Source organism: Pseudonaja textilis, chromosome 2 (assembly GCF_049901715.1).
Source record: "Pseudonaja textilis isolate UNSWEBS1 chromosome 2, rPseTex1.2, whole genome shotgun sequence".
NCBI lineage: Eukaryota > Metazoa > Chordata > Lepidosauria > Squamata > Elapidae > Pseudonaja > Pseudonaja textilis.
The window spans coordinates 72937007-72956020 of NC_141991.1; the positions used below are offsets into that span (position 1 = coordinate 72937007).

Sequence of the window (19014 nt, forward strand, 5' to 3'; positions counted from 1 at the left end):
CTGATTAGTGATTTCTTCTAGCCATTGTCTAATTGTATTCCAATATTTTTTTACTTCCTGGCATGTCCACCAGGTATGGAAATAAGTGCCTTTTTCTTTTCCACATTTCCAACAATTTGGGTTTGAATTTAACATTTTTGCCAATCTAGCAGGGGGGAAGGTGCCATCTGTAAAACATTTTGTATTGATTTTTTCTGTATGCTGTAGACGTGATTAGTTTGTAATTTGATCCCCACATTCTCTCCCAATTTTCCAGGCCTATATTATGGACAACATTTTTCACCCATGCCACCATCGTTTCTTTGACCACCTCCTCTTCCATTTTAATATCTAGTAGAAAATTATATATTCTTGAAATCATTTTCTTTTCCATTTCTTGTAGGATTTTATCTAACTGATGCTTTTCCATATAGAAACCAAATTGTACTTTGTCCTTTTTATATCTCGCATGGATTTGCATGTATGGCCACCAATCTATCTTTATATTTTGTTGCTGTAGTTCTTGTATCATTTTTAATCTTCCTTGTGTATCTAATAAATCTTTATAATTACTCTTTTTTCCCAGATACATTGCATTTGGGTAGATTTGTGCTTCCATGGTTGACAACCAGTATGGTAGTTTAGTATACTGATTCTTTTTAATCTTGTTCCATGTCCAAATTAATGAATCTCTAATCATGTGTCTCTGAAAGTATGCATGCTGCTTACATTTCCCATCCCATAGAAAACTATGCCACCCTCTCTGCAAGTCATGACCCTCTATCGACACTACTCTTCTATTTTCCAGATTGATCCAATCCTTAATCCATACCATAGCAGCTGCCTAGTAATACATTTCTCAGTCAGGGAGTCCAAAGCCACCCCTTTCTCTTTTATTCTGCAGTAATTTCATTTTTATCCTGGGCTTTTTCCCCATCCCAAACAAATTTGCTTATTATTTGGTCTAATTCTCTAGATGGAAATATATTGTTATTTTCACTTTTTTTCACTTTAAAATTTGAATGGTGGACTTGTATGCACACATGACTTAAAGTATGGGTGGCTGCAATTATAACCATAGACATGTACAACACAACTTTGAGTTGTTTTTACTTTGGGACAGCACTGTCAATGTGGTGTAAGTGCAAGAGCAATGGTGAAGAATGTTTATTGCTATAGATGTTGCCTCCACCAGCTATGAAGGTGCTCTCAAAAACAGATAGAAAACCATGAATGATATCACAGAACAACACCACAGTTACTACAACATTGGACTTCCAGTGCCTCCATTGTGCTAGAATCTGGGCTTGGGACTGCAGAGCCACCCCTGTAGCCAGAGGTGAAATCCAAATGACCAGCTATAAAGGTTGCTGAGTTGCAGCTCCAGTTATCCCTCATCATTGATCATAATATTTGACTATTTATTTGATCTACAGCCCAGTCTGTTCAGCAGGTTCAATACCTTCTACAGCAGTTTTTCTCATGAACTCCATCTCACGAACTCTTCATCCCAGAGGAAAAAAAAACTTTATGGGATTGTCCTTGAAGATTCAGTTGTTGAAAACTAAAATCCCAAGCAGCTAATCACCAACACAGCTATTGGTGTACTTTATGTCTGAGTTTATTATTTCTGCCAGATACCAGATGGTTTCCAGTTGTGTTTCAGGGTGCTGTTCTTAACCTAAAGGTGTCCTTAGAGGTCTTGATGACAAGGATGATGATGATGTTATCCATTCAGTTGAGTTCACCTCTGGTCTCTCCACATTTTCTGATCTTTTCTTCTAACACTTCCATTTTAATTTTCAAATACACACTCCTCACACCCGTTTCTGCTTGTGAAGAGATTTATATAATTCAAAGTTAGTTAGTGCAGAGTCAGAAATTTCCCTCATGTCTTCACTGTGATTTGCAGTCTGTCTGAAAGTAAGGTTAATGGAAAAGATATAATTTCCTCAACAAGGACTGAAACACTTTAGAACACCACCATCTTTTTAGACTGATTGTTTAAAACAGGATTTTCCTCTTGTGTGATGTATTACCCTAATCCAATAATGGCATTTGGTATGTTTATGCATAGCTTTGCTGCCCTATGATTCAACTTACTGGTAGAGGTTAAGCAACTTACTGGTAGTGGTTAAGTGTCTCATTTTGTTTTAACAAGGGGAATTTATACAGCGTTTTTTGAATGGGAAAGCCGCAGTGTTTATAATAACACCCATATTATCTTGAGGTTTGTCTATCTGTTGCCTTTTTCTAATTGATTTACTATAATGGGCAGGTGAAGACCGTCTCAATTTCTAGCAGCAAAACTGAAAGGTTGTGCCTTACAGGCTGGTAAGTTTCTGGTAGAGCCTCTCTTTTCCCTACTGATTTGAGGCTTTTCAACAGGTGTTTCCACACCGCATGCAATCCTTTAATTATCTGGATTGTAATTCATTGAATTCAGTTGCATGCCTTTCTGCCACACATTAAACTAAAGCCCAGTTGAACCAACTGCCTCTGTATAGTACAACATGGAAACACAAAATAACTAATAGTGTTTTAGTTTAGGAGTCTGGGTGGCGCAGTGGTTATAGTGCAGTACTGCAAGCTACTTCTGCTGCAGCCAGCTGCCTGCAATTTGGCAGACTGAATCTCACCAGGCTCAAGGTGACTCAGCTTTCCATCCTTCTGAGGTCAGTAAAATGAGGACCCAGATTGTTGGGGGCAATACGCTGACTCTGTAAACTGCTCAGCGGGGGCTGTAAAGCACTATGAAGCAGTATATAAGTCGAAGCGCTGTTGCTATTGCTATTAGTTCATCATGTTCTGCCAATCTCCAGGAAATATTTCATGCAAAAAGGCATTTCATTTGTATTTCAGTTGTCATGACATTAGTTTTTACTCCTTTATTCAGACCTATTAGTTATTCCTGAAAATTAATAAAGAAAGAGAAGAACCTATTTCAGATACCTGGCCCATCTAATGTAGTCAGCTTAATGCACTTTATTTTCCCTGTCTACTTAACTGGACTTTACCCTCCCTCTCGAATGAGGCCATTGAGTGGTGCTGCCCTAGCAGTTCAGGGCAGCCTATATTAAAGCAGCAATTGGCCAATTTCCCTGCCAATAGGAAAAACATTTACCAATGGCTGATGAGGACTGAGGCTAGGGGAGGAAGTGATAGTTATCTGTCAGAACCTTTAAATATAAGACATGCTCCATGTTGCCTGTCTGCCCGATCTGTGTAGAAACATCCTGACTGGTTGCTTTAGAGAGGTTCTGGTCTACTGCATCCTCCAATAATATTGGCACTGCTGGTGTCACATCAATCAAAAAAGTGCAAATAAACATAGCTGTGGAGGGAAATAGGCAGTCACCAGAGAGCAGAGTCTGGGTATGCCTGCAGCAACCCACAGTAGTCAATATGAGCTGGGCAGATTCCATCCCAGGCTGCCTCAACCCAAGTGGGTGAACTTATACATATACTTATACAGCACTAATTTCACGATGATTAGAAACAAATAAAGTTAACTGGCCTTGGCTGGGGAGGAGAGGAAAGGCATTGATGCATGTTTATAAAAAGGCCAGTAAGGCATCTGCAAGACAACCTTATGCAGGGAAGCAGACATCATATGAACGATGTCTGGAATAGACAGCTTCTTGCTTTCCAGGGGTTTGGATAACAAGTCCTGATGACTGGCTGATATGGACAGCCCACACCCTCTAAATCAGGGGTGTCCAACCTTGGCAACTTTAAGACTTGTGGACTTCAACTCCCAAAATTCCTCAGCCAGCTTTGAGGAATTCCGGGAGTTGAAGTCCACAAGTCTTAAAGTTGCCAAGGTTGGACACCCCTGCTCTAAATTCTCTTTTGGCAGCAGCTGTCCAAGGTTTCACTCAGGGCTAAAGCCTTAGAGCTTCATCAAGTTCATTCTCTCTGGGGGGCGGGGCGGGGCGGGGTGGGGAGATCCTCTGGCTATCATGAAGTGGGGAACTTGAGAAGTTATAGTGGAATATAATGGAATGGAAGGATTTATATTCCTTGCAGACAGCTGGTCATTTGCGTCCTTTTAAAAGGGAAATGTCTTCAAAGGAAAAACCAGTTGCCTCCTAAAAAAGCACCTTTGGGACATTCATATTTTAGTGCCTGCACCTAGTTCTCTACAATGCTCTCACAGACCTCTGGCAGCCCCCAATCATAGATCTCGTGGGTTATACGTTGGGCAATGTCTGAACATTATGTTAATTTACTAAACCATGGGGGCAAACTTGTGCCATCCCCAGCCACTGTCTAGCTCTCTGGTAATGGAAAGGATGGCAGGAAAAGAAGAAATCTCTGTCTGTGTCTGACATGGAAAATTGGAGAGATTCCATGGGCCTCTTTACATGAGGCAGGTAGACCAAGAGTATCTGATGCCACGTATTGATTTTAGCAGCTCAGATAAGGTCGCCCTAACTAATAAGTCTTGCCAGGTGATTTTTTTTTTTTTTTTTTTTGCATATGGGCATATCCAATTTATTAAAGTTGCTATGGTCACCCAGTTGATTAGAATACCTAATCTGGATTTATCAGGGCTGGTTATAGTCAGAACTTGGACGTATTTCCCACCAAGGAACCTAGGACTTGGAACTAGACTGGGAAGACCCTGGTAGAGAGAGGGGAAATGAAGCGGGTGGGGGAACCACTTCTGTAACACTGTCCATACAACTGGATCAGACTGCATGTTCACAGAGTCAGGGGGAATCCAAATTTGGTTAGGACGAGACCTCGCTACTTTTACTGTACAAGATGAAGAACTGACTCCTGGATCTACTGGACTGGAGAGACGGGTAGTGAACTCGTCTTAGGACCCAGGAAGCGGAGGACATCTCAACGGCCGGTTCCCTGGGAATCAATGAAAGGAGTGGAAATCTTCAGAACCATTAATTAATTAATTAATTGGTTCATTCATCCATTCATTTATTTTTATTTATGTCTATTGCTCACAGGATAATAGGTATAAGTAAAAACATAGTTATGAATACATGGATACATATAAGAAAAATAAAAAATAAAAGAAACAATAGGACAGGGACGGTAGGCACGTTGGTGCGCTTGTGCACGCCCCCTACAGGCCTCTTAGGAAAGGGGATCCCTTCCCCACGCAGATGTTGTACAACTTCTCACATTTCTCCCCCTCCGTTTCTGTCTGAAGGGACATTTTTCTCCCTGGCTGCGTTGCCCCCATATTTCCAAACAAGCATTCGGGACTGGGATGGGGTGGAAGTTTGACATACTTGGAGGACAGAGCTGGTAGGGCGGGCGGGGCGGAGTGGTTGGGGGGGGGGCGGAATCCGAAGAAGAAACGTGGTGGGGAAGGGAAGCCACCGAGGGAGGGGTGAGGCAACATGACATGCCGCTCCTGGCCCAGACTTTCCGTCGGGACGGGGCGTAAAGATAAGGGAAGCCCAGTCCCGCCGCCCAGGAGGGAGGAGGGGACTCGGCGGCGATGGAGCTGAACTTGGGCGCGAGTTTCGGGAAAAGTTTTTAGACTTGGGCAAAAGGTCTGGCGCTGACAGCCCGCACACCTGGCGGGAATGCCGCCTCTCCCTTCCCCTTTCCTCTCTCCCTCGACGCCGCAGCCTCTGCTCCGGAATCGAGCCGCCGGGACGAATCCCATCCCTGAGGCGTTTCCCGCGGGCGATTTTAACGAGCTCGGCCGCTCTTCCGCTCGGCTTGAGCGAGGGGAGTCCCGCTGGCCGAGACGGGCGGCCGGGCGAGATTTGCCCCATTGGCGGGAGATGCCGACAGCTTAAGCGCCTCTCGTCCAGTCTTAGGGGCTCGGTCCAGCATGGCCGTCTATTCCTTGACTGGCTTCTCCCTGGTCAGCCTGCTGAGCTTCGGCTACTTATCCTGGGACTGGATGAAGCCCGATCTGGTGACCGAGGTTTCGGGGGACCCGGCGGGGAAACCTCGCCTCCCGCCTGCTTTCTCCAGGCCTCCCCACATCGTTTTCATTCTGACCGACGACCAGGGCTATCACGATGTGGGCTACCACGGCTCGGACATCCAGACGCCGACGCTGGATAGGTTGGCTGCCGAAGGGGTTAAGCTGGAGAATTACTACATCCAGCCCATCTGCACGCCTTCCAGGAGTCAGCTTATCACGGGGAGGTAAGGAGGGGCAGAAGCGCCTCTTTCACGCCACTCGATCCACGAGGGTGGGTGGGTGAGTTGGGGGGACCGGACGGGAGAAGCAACTCCGGGGCAGATGCAGGCGCCAAAGGGAAAAGAAAAGCCCCAGGTGGCTTCTGGAAAGGAAGCCCGAAGGAAGCCCATGAACTTCAGCCAAGGCCGTCCCGCCGGATAAACTTGTATAAGTTTACTTTCAAATAATCATAATCATAAAAAAGAGGGGCAGGATGAATAACCTAATTGGGAAAAGCGAAAGAAAGACAAAACCGCGCTATTTTTAAAGAGAGAATGTGGTTGTTCAGGATTCAAAATTAAAGTGTTAAGGAGCGGAATATTGGCGAGCCTTTTTGGAGGGCAATAATGTTAGATGGATTTTATTGTATTAGAGCTTCAAAGCTGGGCTAACTTAATGTGCAGACAGTAGGGATGAGGCATAATGATGAGTAATAATAATGAGTAAAAACGGTAAATGGATTTCACTGCATTAGTTAAATCAGAAGGGTGTTGATGCGCAAACAGTAATAAGGAAGCATAGTGATGAGTAATATGAAATATTGGCTGTATTTCATAGGATTAGGCTTTTAAAACATAAAAATTCTGGTGTACAGACAGCGTTACTCAATGGATGGGCATCACTTTTCAGTTCAGACAACTTTCCCTTCAGAGAGAAGCCAGTTTGTCTTGAGAAAAGTTACCTTATATTGTTTGCTCCTTATTTATATGGAAATAATATTACTGATCTCCCGTACCAGGTTACCATTAAGATTCACACCACATACCATTAAAACTTGTACTTGTATATAAAATTAAAACTTATATATACAATTAAAATGCAGTTATAGAATGGATTACGATGAGGACAGAAACAGCAGCATTTGGAGAATCAACAGGATTTCATCAGTCTTTCAGATCATTACTCGCTAACATTAATGCAAAAAATTCATTTACTTTGTTAGCAATGAAGGCTATTTAACATCCCTTTTAAAGAAACAGTCTGGCTTGAGATTAACAATGTATGTATCCATGATAATAACATTGGACTAAATAGGCCGCTGAAAAGTTAGTCAAAACCTAAAGCAAAAGTTTTCTTTTGAGTTACTTTATTGGTCCAGTACTGGCAACATTGACCACAAGTCCATTTACAGATTTCACGTAGGAGGTTTCCCTGCTGTACCTCTTGATCCTGGGGATTCAAGCATCCTTGCCATATAAAATATAGGATGTACCATATAGAGGGAAGAAAGGGGGAAGAAAGACATCTTGCTTTCTAAAACCCAGAATAATCTATTTTTCCTTAGCAAACTGAAGCATATCAGACAGAGAGGATATCATGAAAATTTCCGCCCAAACATTGCATGAACTGTGCTTTTTGCTTTGCTGCTACAATTATCCTACCAATAGTGCTACAGTCCAATTCTACATATTCGTCAAACACCAAAATGAACATTTCTGGGTGGAAACTCTGTATTGGACAGATCTTTATGTTTTGACAGATTTTCAGTGGCTTGCTCTGCTGTCCATGAGCCAGAAATAAAAAAAAAACTTGCCTTATTTTCATCATCCAAGCATCTGTCAGACATAAAACATGCTTAATTTCCCACAGCTACTCATTCCAAATCAACAGTGTATGTGGTGTGTGTGTGTGTGTGTGTGTGTGTGTGTGTCTTGGGATGGGGCAGGTGGACAGATTCAGAGCCAGCGGTAATTATTCCTGAGAAAAAGGGGAAAAAGTTTGGGGATTGGAGAATTATGGGAAGGTTAGTCTTTTCTAAGACTCACTGCGAAACATTTGACTTTTCCTAAGACACTTCTAGAAAGGTAGACATCTGCTTTGTGGGTAGCTAAACTATCTCCATTTACTTTTCTATCCAATTTCAGAGTGCCAATACCTGCATGCGTATCACAAGACATTCAATTTAACAATGAGGCAAAAGCATGTGGATTTCTTCCATAAATATTTTGAATTGGAGGGAAAGTAATAGATATTGAGTACCCCTGTAGTTTATGGAAGACTCAGATTTTTATGCATTGGAGCTTTACTACCTGGTAACTGGAGGCCCTATCGCATGAATAAGGTGATACGCCTCCAGTGTATGAATGTTTATACCATAACAAATCTGGAAGTGTTTAAGGTGCTATGTAACACCCTAACATTTTCCCACTATGGCACAAAATTAAATAAAATGACTTCCAAAATAAATATTACAGTGGATTTCAAAAATCCTATACTGGATTGCAGATTTAATTATGTCCCTGAAATCCACATACCGGATTGCAGATTTAATTATGGGAATAAGCCTTTTGGGCTTCATTTCTGGGCAATTATGAATGTGATTTCACTCTATGGGTTGCACAGTCCAACTTTTTTATAGAAAAAATAAGGCATTCCTTCCCTTGCAGAAAACTCTAGAGATTTTGCCCCAATTTGCCTCAGTTTTAAAAGGACTAAGTCCTTTGAAGTTGATAAATAAAATGTTTTCGGAAAACAAAGCAAGTCTATATGAAACGTTAATTCTTGCTGAACTGATCCCTTGTGGAGGGAGATCAACAACAAACAGCTTAGTAACTGCCTTGTTTAGCAACCGTTTGTAGTTATGATGATAGTGATGAAAATCACCTTTACAACCCAACTTTTCATTTATAACCTTTGCAGGTCTGTAAAGCAAAGGAAAACTGAAATAAGATAAACACAGTCATTGTTTTACTTAGTGACCTTTTCACACGATGACGGAGTTGCCAGCCCCAATTGTAGTCATTAAATGAAGACGGCCTACAACAGTTCATTTGGAGACCATTCAAAGTTACAATGGCCCTTAAAAAAAGTGAATTATGACCATTTTTCATACTTACGACCATTGCAGCATCCCCAAGGTCACGTGATCAAAATTCAGTTGCTTGGCAACTGATTTGTATTTAGGATTGTTGCAGTGTCCTTGGGTCACGTGATCACCTTCTGCAACCTTCTGACCAGCAAAATTAATGGTTCACTTAACAAATGGTTCACTTAACAATGTAACCACTGCAGTGATTCACTTAACAACTGTGGCAAGGGAGGTTGTAAAATGGGCCCAAAATTCACTGAACAACTTCTCGCTTCGCGACAGAAATGTTGGGCTCTATTGTGGTCGTAAGTCAAGGACTCCCTGCAACATCTGTATTTAAATATGAATCGTAGTGAATCTTGAAAAGAAAAACCATTCAGATTTTAACTTTTGACTTTCTAAAAAGTGTTGATTGTGATTCTGAATTTGTCAGAAGTATTGATGCCAAAAGTCTTCCTGGCAGAGGTGATAGACTGTAAAGAAACTGTTCTCCTCGGTGTGTTGCCTCATAACAAGCTTATGCTGGTTTTTTTTTGCTTGCTATCCAAAACATACCTAATTATTCTCATCTGGAAAAAAAAGATTGCGTTATGCAGAATTTGTAATATCAAATTAATTACGTAACATGTGAAACTCACTGGGCCTTGTGTTACACACAATGGATCAGATATATTTACAGATAAAGATGGTCCTTGACTTACGTCCATTTGGTCAGCGCTCATTCAAAGTTACAACAGTGCTGAACAAATGGATGTATAATTGGTCCTCAAGATTTGGGCCATTGCAGCACTGCTGTGGTCACATGACCAAGATCTGGGCACTGGGGTACTTAAGTTCACAATTACTGGATCAAGGCAGTCACGGTCACACAGTCACCTTCCTTGCTAGCTTCCCACAAGCAAAATCAATGGGGAAGTTGGCAGGGAGGATTACTCAAGTATGTCACTCCTGCTTATTCCCTGCCTGTAGCATTCTTCCACCTCTTGAAGCTTCTTATGGCTATCCCAGGCCTTCCTACAAGTCATGTAGGGTCTGTGCTGGCCTTCCCACCTTCCCCAACTCATGCGTGGCCTGCACCGGTCCTCCCACGCCCTCCCCAGCCAACCTCCCGTGGGACTGTATTTTATCTGCGACTCCCACCTCTTCCTGCTGAATATCTTGCAGGTTATGATGGCAACTGAAATCACCCAGGACTGCTGTTGGTGAGCAATGAGGTCACATGGTGTTGCACTTATGACCATTTTACTTTGCTGTCATAGCCTGAGTACAACTGGTAGTGTCATGGATAGACATATGTCAGGGAATCCCGCAGTATGCAGAGGATTGGACTTGATGACCTCTTAGGTGTCCTCCGATTCTGTGATTCTATGACATTCAAGATGTATCTGAGGAAACTGCGGTCCTGACTCCTGAGTGTAAACTTGCTACAGATTTTTTTCAGGTCAGTTTTTTTTACATCAGATTTGCCCTATTTTGAAAGGTTATGAATATCTTCCAGAAATTAAGTTGGAATTGCATTTATGTTAACTGCAATTTTATGCTTTGGATCTATACTCACAAGAAAATCATCCAGAAAGTATTATATAATGGACTGATCTTTGTTTTTGTACCATTGTTTGCTACTGTTACTTTTACCCTCTCTGGCTTGAATCTCAGCACATGATTAACCTTTTCAATTGGAGGTAAAGGTGGAAATAGGAGTGGTGAGCAAATATGAAGAAATAAATGAAAAGCAATAGGGCCTAAAGTAGTCCCGGAAAGCATTGGAATTTAGCAATATTCTATGTTTCCTTTAAAAATGTGTGTATTTTGGAGACTTCCAGAGAAGAAAGGGCAAACTTGGTGGTTGTTTATGGCTCCTTTAAAAAAGGAGCCCACAACCACAGTGGAATGAAGAAACGGTGAGAAGACTGGCTCTTCATAATTCCTCTGGACAAGGAGAAAACTTGAGCTTCTGTTAGTTGTCCCAGCTCCTGCCAACTTAGCAATTCAAAAGCATGCAAATACAAGTACGATAAAAAGGTGGGACGGTAACAGCATTCCATGCGCCTTGGCGTACTGTCATACTGACTATATGACCATGGAAATATCTTAGGACAAGGGTCTTCAAACTTGACAGCTTTAAGACTTGTGGACTTCAACTCCTAGAATTCCTCCTCCAGTCATGTTAGCTCAGGAATTCTGGGAGTTGAAGTCCACAAGTCTTAAACTTGCCAAGTTTGAAGGCCCTTGTCTTGGACAATGCTGGCTCCCTGAAATGAGCATTGCCCCCTCGAGTCAGACACAAGTAGATAGGGGAAACGTTTAACTTTAAAAGGGATATACAAACAACTCACTATATAAAGAGCAACAAAAAAGAGATCTGGATAACTTTCCTATATTGGATTTACAATAGAGACTTATTAAAGCTTTGAAGAATTTTGTGGGAAGAGAGAGAAAAAAATAAAAATAAAATTTTAGGGCATTGTTTTAAAAGGATTAAAGATTGGGATTGTTAAAATTAAAAGGAATATAAAGTTAGTTTATTTGATCAAGGTTAAAACAGATATGTTGCTTCTGGTAATCTTGAATGGACCATCTCTGACATCAGGACTGAAATGACAAGACTTTAAGGATCTTTTTATAGATAAGAAAATGAAGAATGGGAAGAAGAGATCACTTTGTATTTTAAAAGAAGGTGATAAGTTACTAAAATTGTGTATACTTGTTGTGATGTCAATATGTGTATGTATGTACGTATGTATATATATGTGTGTGTGAGTGTATTTACTATGTTCTTATTTTTCATTTTTACTTTTCTTTCTATTTTTCTTTTTTGCACTATTTTCTATTCTATTTAAAGTTTAAAGCTTTTTAACTGTAGTGTTTAATAAAATTACTATAAAAAAACAAAAATGTGTTTATGCTACATACATGTGTACAAGTGAACAGCTTGGATTCTTTGAAACAATGGCATACAGCTTTTGGCAGGAATCCGAGTAAAGTAATGTTCTTTTGGGAAAACCTGTTACTGTAGGTTCACGAGGGGTGGAAATATTGTAATTTAAGACGATGTCTTTGCTTTCTTTCTCTTTCTCTTCCCAGGTACCAGATCCACACAGGTCTTCAGCACTCAATCATCCGTCCCCGACAGCCAAACTGCTTGCCTCTGAACCGGATCACTCTCCCACAGAAGCTGCGGGAAGCTGGCTATTCTACCCACATGGTTGGCAAATGGCACTTAGGCTTTTATCGTAAAGAATGCTTGCCAACCCGCAGGGGCTTTGATACCTTCCTGGGCTCACTGACAGGAAATGTGGATTATTATACGTATGACAACTGTGACGGGCCAGGAATATGCGGGTATGACCTTCACGATGGGGAAAATGTAGCCTGGGAACAAAGTGGCAAGTATTCCACGTTCCTTTACACCCAGCGAGTCAGAAAAATTTTGGCAACCCACAACCCCAAGGAGCCTCTCTTCATCTACATAGCATTCCAGGCAGTGCACACCCCTTTGCAGTCCCCAAAGGAATACATCTATCGCTATCGCTCCATGGGCAACGTGGCCCGCCGTAAATATGCTGCCATGGTCACATGCATGGATGAAGCCGTGAAGAATATCACCTGGACCCTGAAGAAATATGGCTACTATGACAACAGTGTTATTGTTTTCTCTACAGATAATGGAGGGCAGACGTTCTCTGGGGGAAGCAACTGGCCCTTGCGAGGCCGCAAAGGAACATATTGGGAGGGAGGAGTGCGTGGCATTGGCTTTGTCCACAGTCCACTGATTAAACGCAAGCGAAGGACCAGCAGGGCCCTCATCCACATAACTGACTGGTACCCAACCTTAGTGACTTTGGCTGGGGGCAATGTGTCTGAAGCAGATGGCTTGGATGGCTTTAATGTGTGGCCAGCTATCAGCGAGGGCAAAGAATCACCCCGGACTGAAATCCTGCACAACATCGACCCTTTGTATAATCATGCCAAATATGGCTCTTTAGAGAATGGTTTTGGCATCTGGAATACAGCAGTACAGGCCTCTTTACGGGTGGGAGACTGGAAACTTCTTACTGGAGATCCTGGCTACAGTGACTGGATCCCACCACAGACTCTGACCAACTTCCCAGGGAGTTGGTGGAACTTAGAGCGCCTGACAGATGGGATACGGCAGTCTGTCTGGCTTTTCAACATCACAGCTGATCCATACGAGCGCTATGATCTGTCAGACCAGCTTCCTGATGTGGTCAAGGCTCTGCTTCTTAGGCTGGTTCATTACAACCAGACAGCCATCCCTGTCAAATATCCTGCGGCAAACCCACGAGCTCACCCTGACTTCAATGGTGGCGCCTGGGGACCTTGGGCCACAGAAGAGGATGAAAGATGGGAAGTAGGGCGTGGAAAGCCAAAAAACAAAAAGAGGAAAAAGAAGTGCAAGATCTGTAAGCTACGCTCCTTCTTCAAAAAGTTGAACACCAGACTGATGTCAAACCGCATCTGAGATGGGGCAGGCTGGGTTCTTGCCAAAAGTCAGGTTGGAAGAGGGCTGTCCCAAATAAATGGAAGTAGGGGGAGAGATCAGTGGAGTATTCTCCTTTCTGTTCAACTTGGAGTGAAGTGAGTGGACTATCAGCTCTTCTTCCCCTATTGTGAGGTAGGGATAACCAACTCTGCCTATCCATCCCACTTCATCTTTTCCCCAATTTCAGCACCAACATTGCTGATTCTGGGCAGACTTTGCAACCGCTATTTGACATAGCCCCTTCCTTTTAAATGTTATGACATGAGATGGTACTCAATGTGCAATTAGTCATTCTAGTAGGTTGCAGCAAAGATACTTAAACTATGCCATTCAGGAACTAGTGGGAAGGATATACATTCTCCTTATTTAACCAAAGATGAAATTGCTCTTTACTCAAGGAAAAGAATCGCTTAAGGATGAAATTGTTCTGTATTTGCTATTGACTCATGGAATGCTGACCATAAATAATCATATATAACGTTGTTGCTCTCAGAAAGCAATTGCGGATTCTTCTCTCCCTGGAGACTGTAGTTGCCTCCTGATCACTTTAGTGCCTGTTTTGGGTGTGGATACAGAAGACCTGGGACAATTATTTTTATCAGAGTTAAAATGAAGATTTCCCCCCACCCCCTGAATATGTATAAAGCCAAACATCTTGTATATGTGGGCAGGGGCATCAGTAAAGGCTGTGTGAATGTTGCTTGAGCTAAGAGCATAGTCTTATATATGCAGAAAGAGTTGATAAGAGCTGAATTTTACATTGATTGACAGATCTCTTTACTTCCGCTGAATGACTGCTCTTATATAGTTTTTTCACGATGCATATTTTCTTCTCTGAAATTTTAAGTGTACTGCAGATGAGCACTTGTTCATCTATAGATCTATTCAAATACAGAAGAATAATTGCAAGTTGCTTCCATGTGTCAATTTGTATGTAAATCAAACTATGCAAATACTTATGATTAGCTCACAAATAGTTAAAATCTTACTATTTGGGGAGCAGATGCTTGAATTTCTTCATAATGGCAGAATTAATTTTTACAAATGTGATGATTTCTAGCTGAATTTATTTTTTTAAGAAAAAACTGTTCATTAATCTATTAATGTGTGTTAATCATGGTGATTGATTGATGCATGGATTGGGGATGTTCTTTCGGGCCAGTGTTGGCTCTTAGCAATTACATAGATAATTTTTCATTGATGATCTATCACCTCTAATGAATCATGGTGGCGCAGTGGTAAGAATGCACTATTGCAGGCTAATTCTGCCAACTGCCAGAAGCTTGATTCTCACCAGGCTCAAGGTTGACTTATCCTTCCATATGTTCCGAGGTCAGTAAAACGAGAATCCAGATTGTTGGGGGGAAATAGAATAGAATAGAATACTTTATTGGCCAAGTGTGATTGGACACACAAGGAATTTGTCTTGGTGTCAATACTTTCAGTATACATAAAGAAAAGGTACATTCGTTAATATGTTAAACCACTTAGGGAGGGCTGTAAAGCACTGGGAAGCAGTATATAAGTCTAAGTACTAGTGTTATTGCTATTCCTAAAGTCTTCCTTCAGGTCTTCAAATGGCGCATACAATCATTCTCTTCTCTTTCTTACCACCTTTTCCAGCATCAGAGCCTTTTCAGATAAATAAGTCTTCACATAATGTGTCCAAAGTAGGATATTTTGAACCTGGTCCTTTGAGCTCCAAGTGAGAAGTTAGTATTGATTTGCTCACTAATCCATTTGTTTGTTTTCTTGGCTGCCTTAAAGTAATTTCTCTGGAGTCTTCTCCAAAACCAAACTTTAAGAGGCTCAATACTCTTCTGATCCTGCTTCTTCAAAGTACAACTTTTTCTTTCATAGATTCTGACAGAGAATTGCATGGAATATTCTGATCTTTGAAGGTGTAGATACATCAGAGCATCTGGATACCTTTTCCAAAGTCTTCAGGGCCATTCTGCCAAGTGCTACCGGGGAACATAGCTGGTTCCTATAGTGTGGATGGTTGATCCTAAAAGGAAGAAACTATCTACCATCTTGATATTTTAGGTTACGATTATGAAATTAAATCTTCATATTCAAACCATAAAACAAAGGGTTGAAGATAAAGATGAATGGTTTACAAATTTTCAGTGGCATCTGGCTGGCCCCTGAGAGGACACAGAGACTGAATGAAGCTGATTGCTGGTCTGTCCAGCAGATTTTTTAAAACCATCTTATATTTTAGTTATGTTGACACTTGCTTTGTTTATTAAGCTTCTGATCTCAAAGAAGAAGAAGAAGAATTTAGCAATCTGGAAAAATTAGGATATTTGGTTCTTAGGCAAGTCTGAAAAAAGAAAGTTTGGCTTCCTTAAAATATTCATTTCAATGAATCAACTCCTTAAAGTAGTTGTACCTTTTTTTAAGGCTCAGGCAGAGGTCTTGGGCAACAGGAACTACTTTGAGGCATTGCAGAGAGGGATTATGCTTTGACGTGGTCCAAAACACTTCTTCTGAGTCACTTTCAAAGAGTGCTCAGCCCTAAATATTATGTATTAGCCTCAGTCTCTGAGGCAATATGTGTCTTTGAATACCAATTGACACGGAATATGAGAGTTTGGTGATGCTTGAAGGATTTTCATGGGTATTTGTTGGGTCACTGCAGGAGCAAGATACTGGTTTGAATTTTCTAAGATCCATTATGTATTTGCCTGGAACTATATATTTTTCCCCCTTCCTCTCTTCCTGTCTACCTTGCCAAACATAGGACTAAGCTTGTGAAAGTTGCTTTTAAAGAGAATATTTTTTCCAGACTCTGGTGCTAATTTCTATTTCTCTTCTCTTTTCTGGACTAGTGCCTTTCCCTTTTAAATGCTAGGCAGTGTTGCTTGCCTGGGGCTTCCTTGGAGCAGAGATGCTGAAGGATTGTAGGCAGACTCATATAGACACATTCTGATAAGCAGTGAAATGCTGATCTTCAATTAGACTGGTCTTGACTTTCCAGCCTCACTAAGAAGAGGATGATATCTCTGGCTTGTAGGAAGCCCCTGAAGTGTTCCTACAAAGTAACAATGGTTGCCTGGATCACACAATTTCCTTTTGGTGTTTTGTGGAAACAGTTCCCGTATGTATACCATCAAAGAGGATACTATCCAAAAAGAGGGCAAACAACTCTAAAATCAGTTAACCATAGAAGCCTGATTTTATTTACGCTTACATAACGCGTTTTACATTTTCTCCCCACAGGTTTTAGTTGGTACAGTGTGTGTGTAGGCGAAAGCCCTGCTGTGAATTTTTAAAAAAATGTTATTTTTGTCCCTAGAGAATGAACCCTTTTAGAACTTGTCAACTCATTGATGAGCTGTGTGAGGCTCTTTTTCTTCCATGTCACTAAAATCTGTGACAGTTGGCAGGGCTCAGACTACCCAAGTATACAATGTACTCCTTTTCATCGTACCCTGGAGATCTGTTTGTGCCTTCTGAACAAAGTGTAATTTGCACCACAGGGCTACTTATGGTTCTCCCAGAATGATAGCTTAACGTATTCATGGCTTAAGGAGAAGGAGTGTTGCAATTGTTTCGGAGAAGTGGCTAAGGTACAATGAGTCTAATTTATCACGTCAGAGGCATTTCTAAAGAATTGTCCCTGTTTGCCCATGAAGTAGGTCAGCTTCCCAAAACCAGAAAGAACAAAGAATGGATAGAGTTGACTGCTAATTCAGTGCTGAATTAGCATTACTTTATTCTTCTGAACAGCCCTGGTAGAGGAAGAGAGGACAATGACATTTACATGTTTTTAAAAGTCAGAGAGATGGAATGGAGAAATGGTTGGTGAAAATGATGGAATTTGTTCAGATGGCCAAACTGACTTTCTTGATCAGAGAAGAGACAATACCTACAAGTATTACATACTGGAAACCCCTTATAGACTCCTTGTATGAGACGGGTGGGGAGGGAACCCTTATGATTTATGGTAAACTTATAGTTGTACTTGTAAGTGCTATAAAGAAAATTGGAAATTACTTCTTGTATCATGTTTCTTTTCTATTTTTTTTAAATTTTTCTTTCTTGCATTTTTGGCTTTGTCTTTGATTTCTTCCTCCTCCTCCGTATTTTATATTAGTTTTAATGAGTTTTTATTTTCTTTTTAAAAATCTTTAATGAAATTATATTAAGAAAAATGCCCAGGAGATGCTAAAATGCATTTGGTGCTTATATAAACATGCTGGCAAATGCCCACTTTTAAACAGTTACTTCCATTTAGTCATTGTAGGAGGAGAACCATGTTAATCTACGGGGGCAAAAAATCAGAAGGCGTCTGGTAACACCTTTTCTGACTAACAAAACTTCATCATATGCATATAATATTATTTTACTGCATTTAGTAAAAAAAACAATAATAAAGAATAAACCATAGGCAGAGTTAAGGAGCTTTATATACTGACTTGATTACATGCAATCAGGCCAATATTGGCTCTAAAGTACCGCATAGATTTTTCTCCATGATGATCTGTTCCAAATCTGATCTTTCAGGTTTTGATCCAAAGGTGCACTTATTGCCATTTTAACTGCGCCCATCCACTTTGCTACTAGTCATCTTCTTCCTCTCTTTCCATACACCTTTCCCAGCATTAGTGCTTTCATCAGAAAGCTAGATCTTCCCATAATGTGTCCAAATTAGACTATGAAGCTGAATATTTGTACCTCAAGTGAAAACTCTAGATTCTTTTGTTCAATGGTACATTTATTTGCTTTCTTGCTTGTCCATTGTATTCCTAGAACACTTCTTAGGACTCAAAACCAAATTTTATATAAACCAATTATATATGTGTGTGTGTGTGTGTGTGTGTGTGTGCGCGCGCGCGCGCATGTGTGTACACATAACAGTATGCAATGTTGGAACACACTGTACAGTTTGTTTGCTTATAATCTGAGCCTGTGTTTCCCATCAAACCATTTCTTGTGTAGTCCTATAATGGATAGTCAACAACAGCTGCTAGCTTTCCCCTCCATGCCCCTCAAGAAGATAGATAATCCTATTTCTCCCATCAATTTGAGATGTATTTGTGATCTAAACCCAGGCTTTTTTTCCTTTGCTTCTCCAGAACTAAATTAATTGAAATTTTAATCCTTTAGAAAGATGAAATTACATTTGAGTAAACATGATTATTATTATTATTCTGTAAGGACTTTCCAGAATGTGAAAAAATATGGAAGTATTTAATAAGGCAAGCTTTTGATTGTTTGTGGAGTGAGGCTGGGGGGTAGGTAGTACTGTTTTATTTTAATTGGCAAGGCAACCAAAGTTGGTTGCTTGTTTGCTTGTTGTCATAGGGAAGGGAGAAAACTTGTGTTCTTTCTGATGTTTTGGGGGATTCTAACTATTATGAACCTCAGCTAACTAGTCAATAGTTAATCATAGTGGCAGTTGTGATACAACAACCTAGAAGACCACATGTTCTCCAAGTCTGGACCAGTTAGACCTTTAATCAAGCAAAATGGAACTTACAAAATATTTACTTCTGGTTTCTTTCCTCCTCCATTTTAAAAAGCTATAAATGATGCCATTTTATT

At 40.9% G+C, this 19014-nt stretch overlaps 1 protein-coding gene across 1 annotated transcript; it reads left to right on the forward strand.

Moving 5' to 3' along the window:
• Positions 1-5343: 5343 nt before the first annotated feature.
• On the forward strand, positions 5344-17381 carry ARSI (arylsulfatase family member I). Its single transcript, XM_026696137.2, has 2 exons — positions 5344-6114; positions 12042-17381. The coding sequence occupies exons 1-2, from the start codon at positions 5792-5794 to the stop codon at positions 13438-13440; spliced, it is 1722 nt and encodes a 573-aa protein (XP_026551922.2). The 5' UTR covers positions 5344-5791; the 3' UTR covers positions 13441-17381.
• The last annotated feature ends 1633 nt before the right edge of the window (positions 17382-19014 follow it).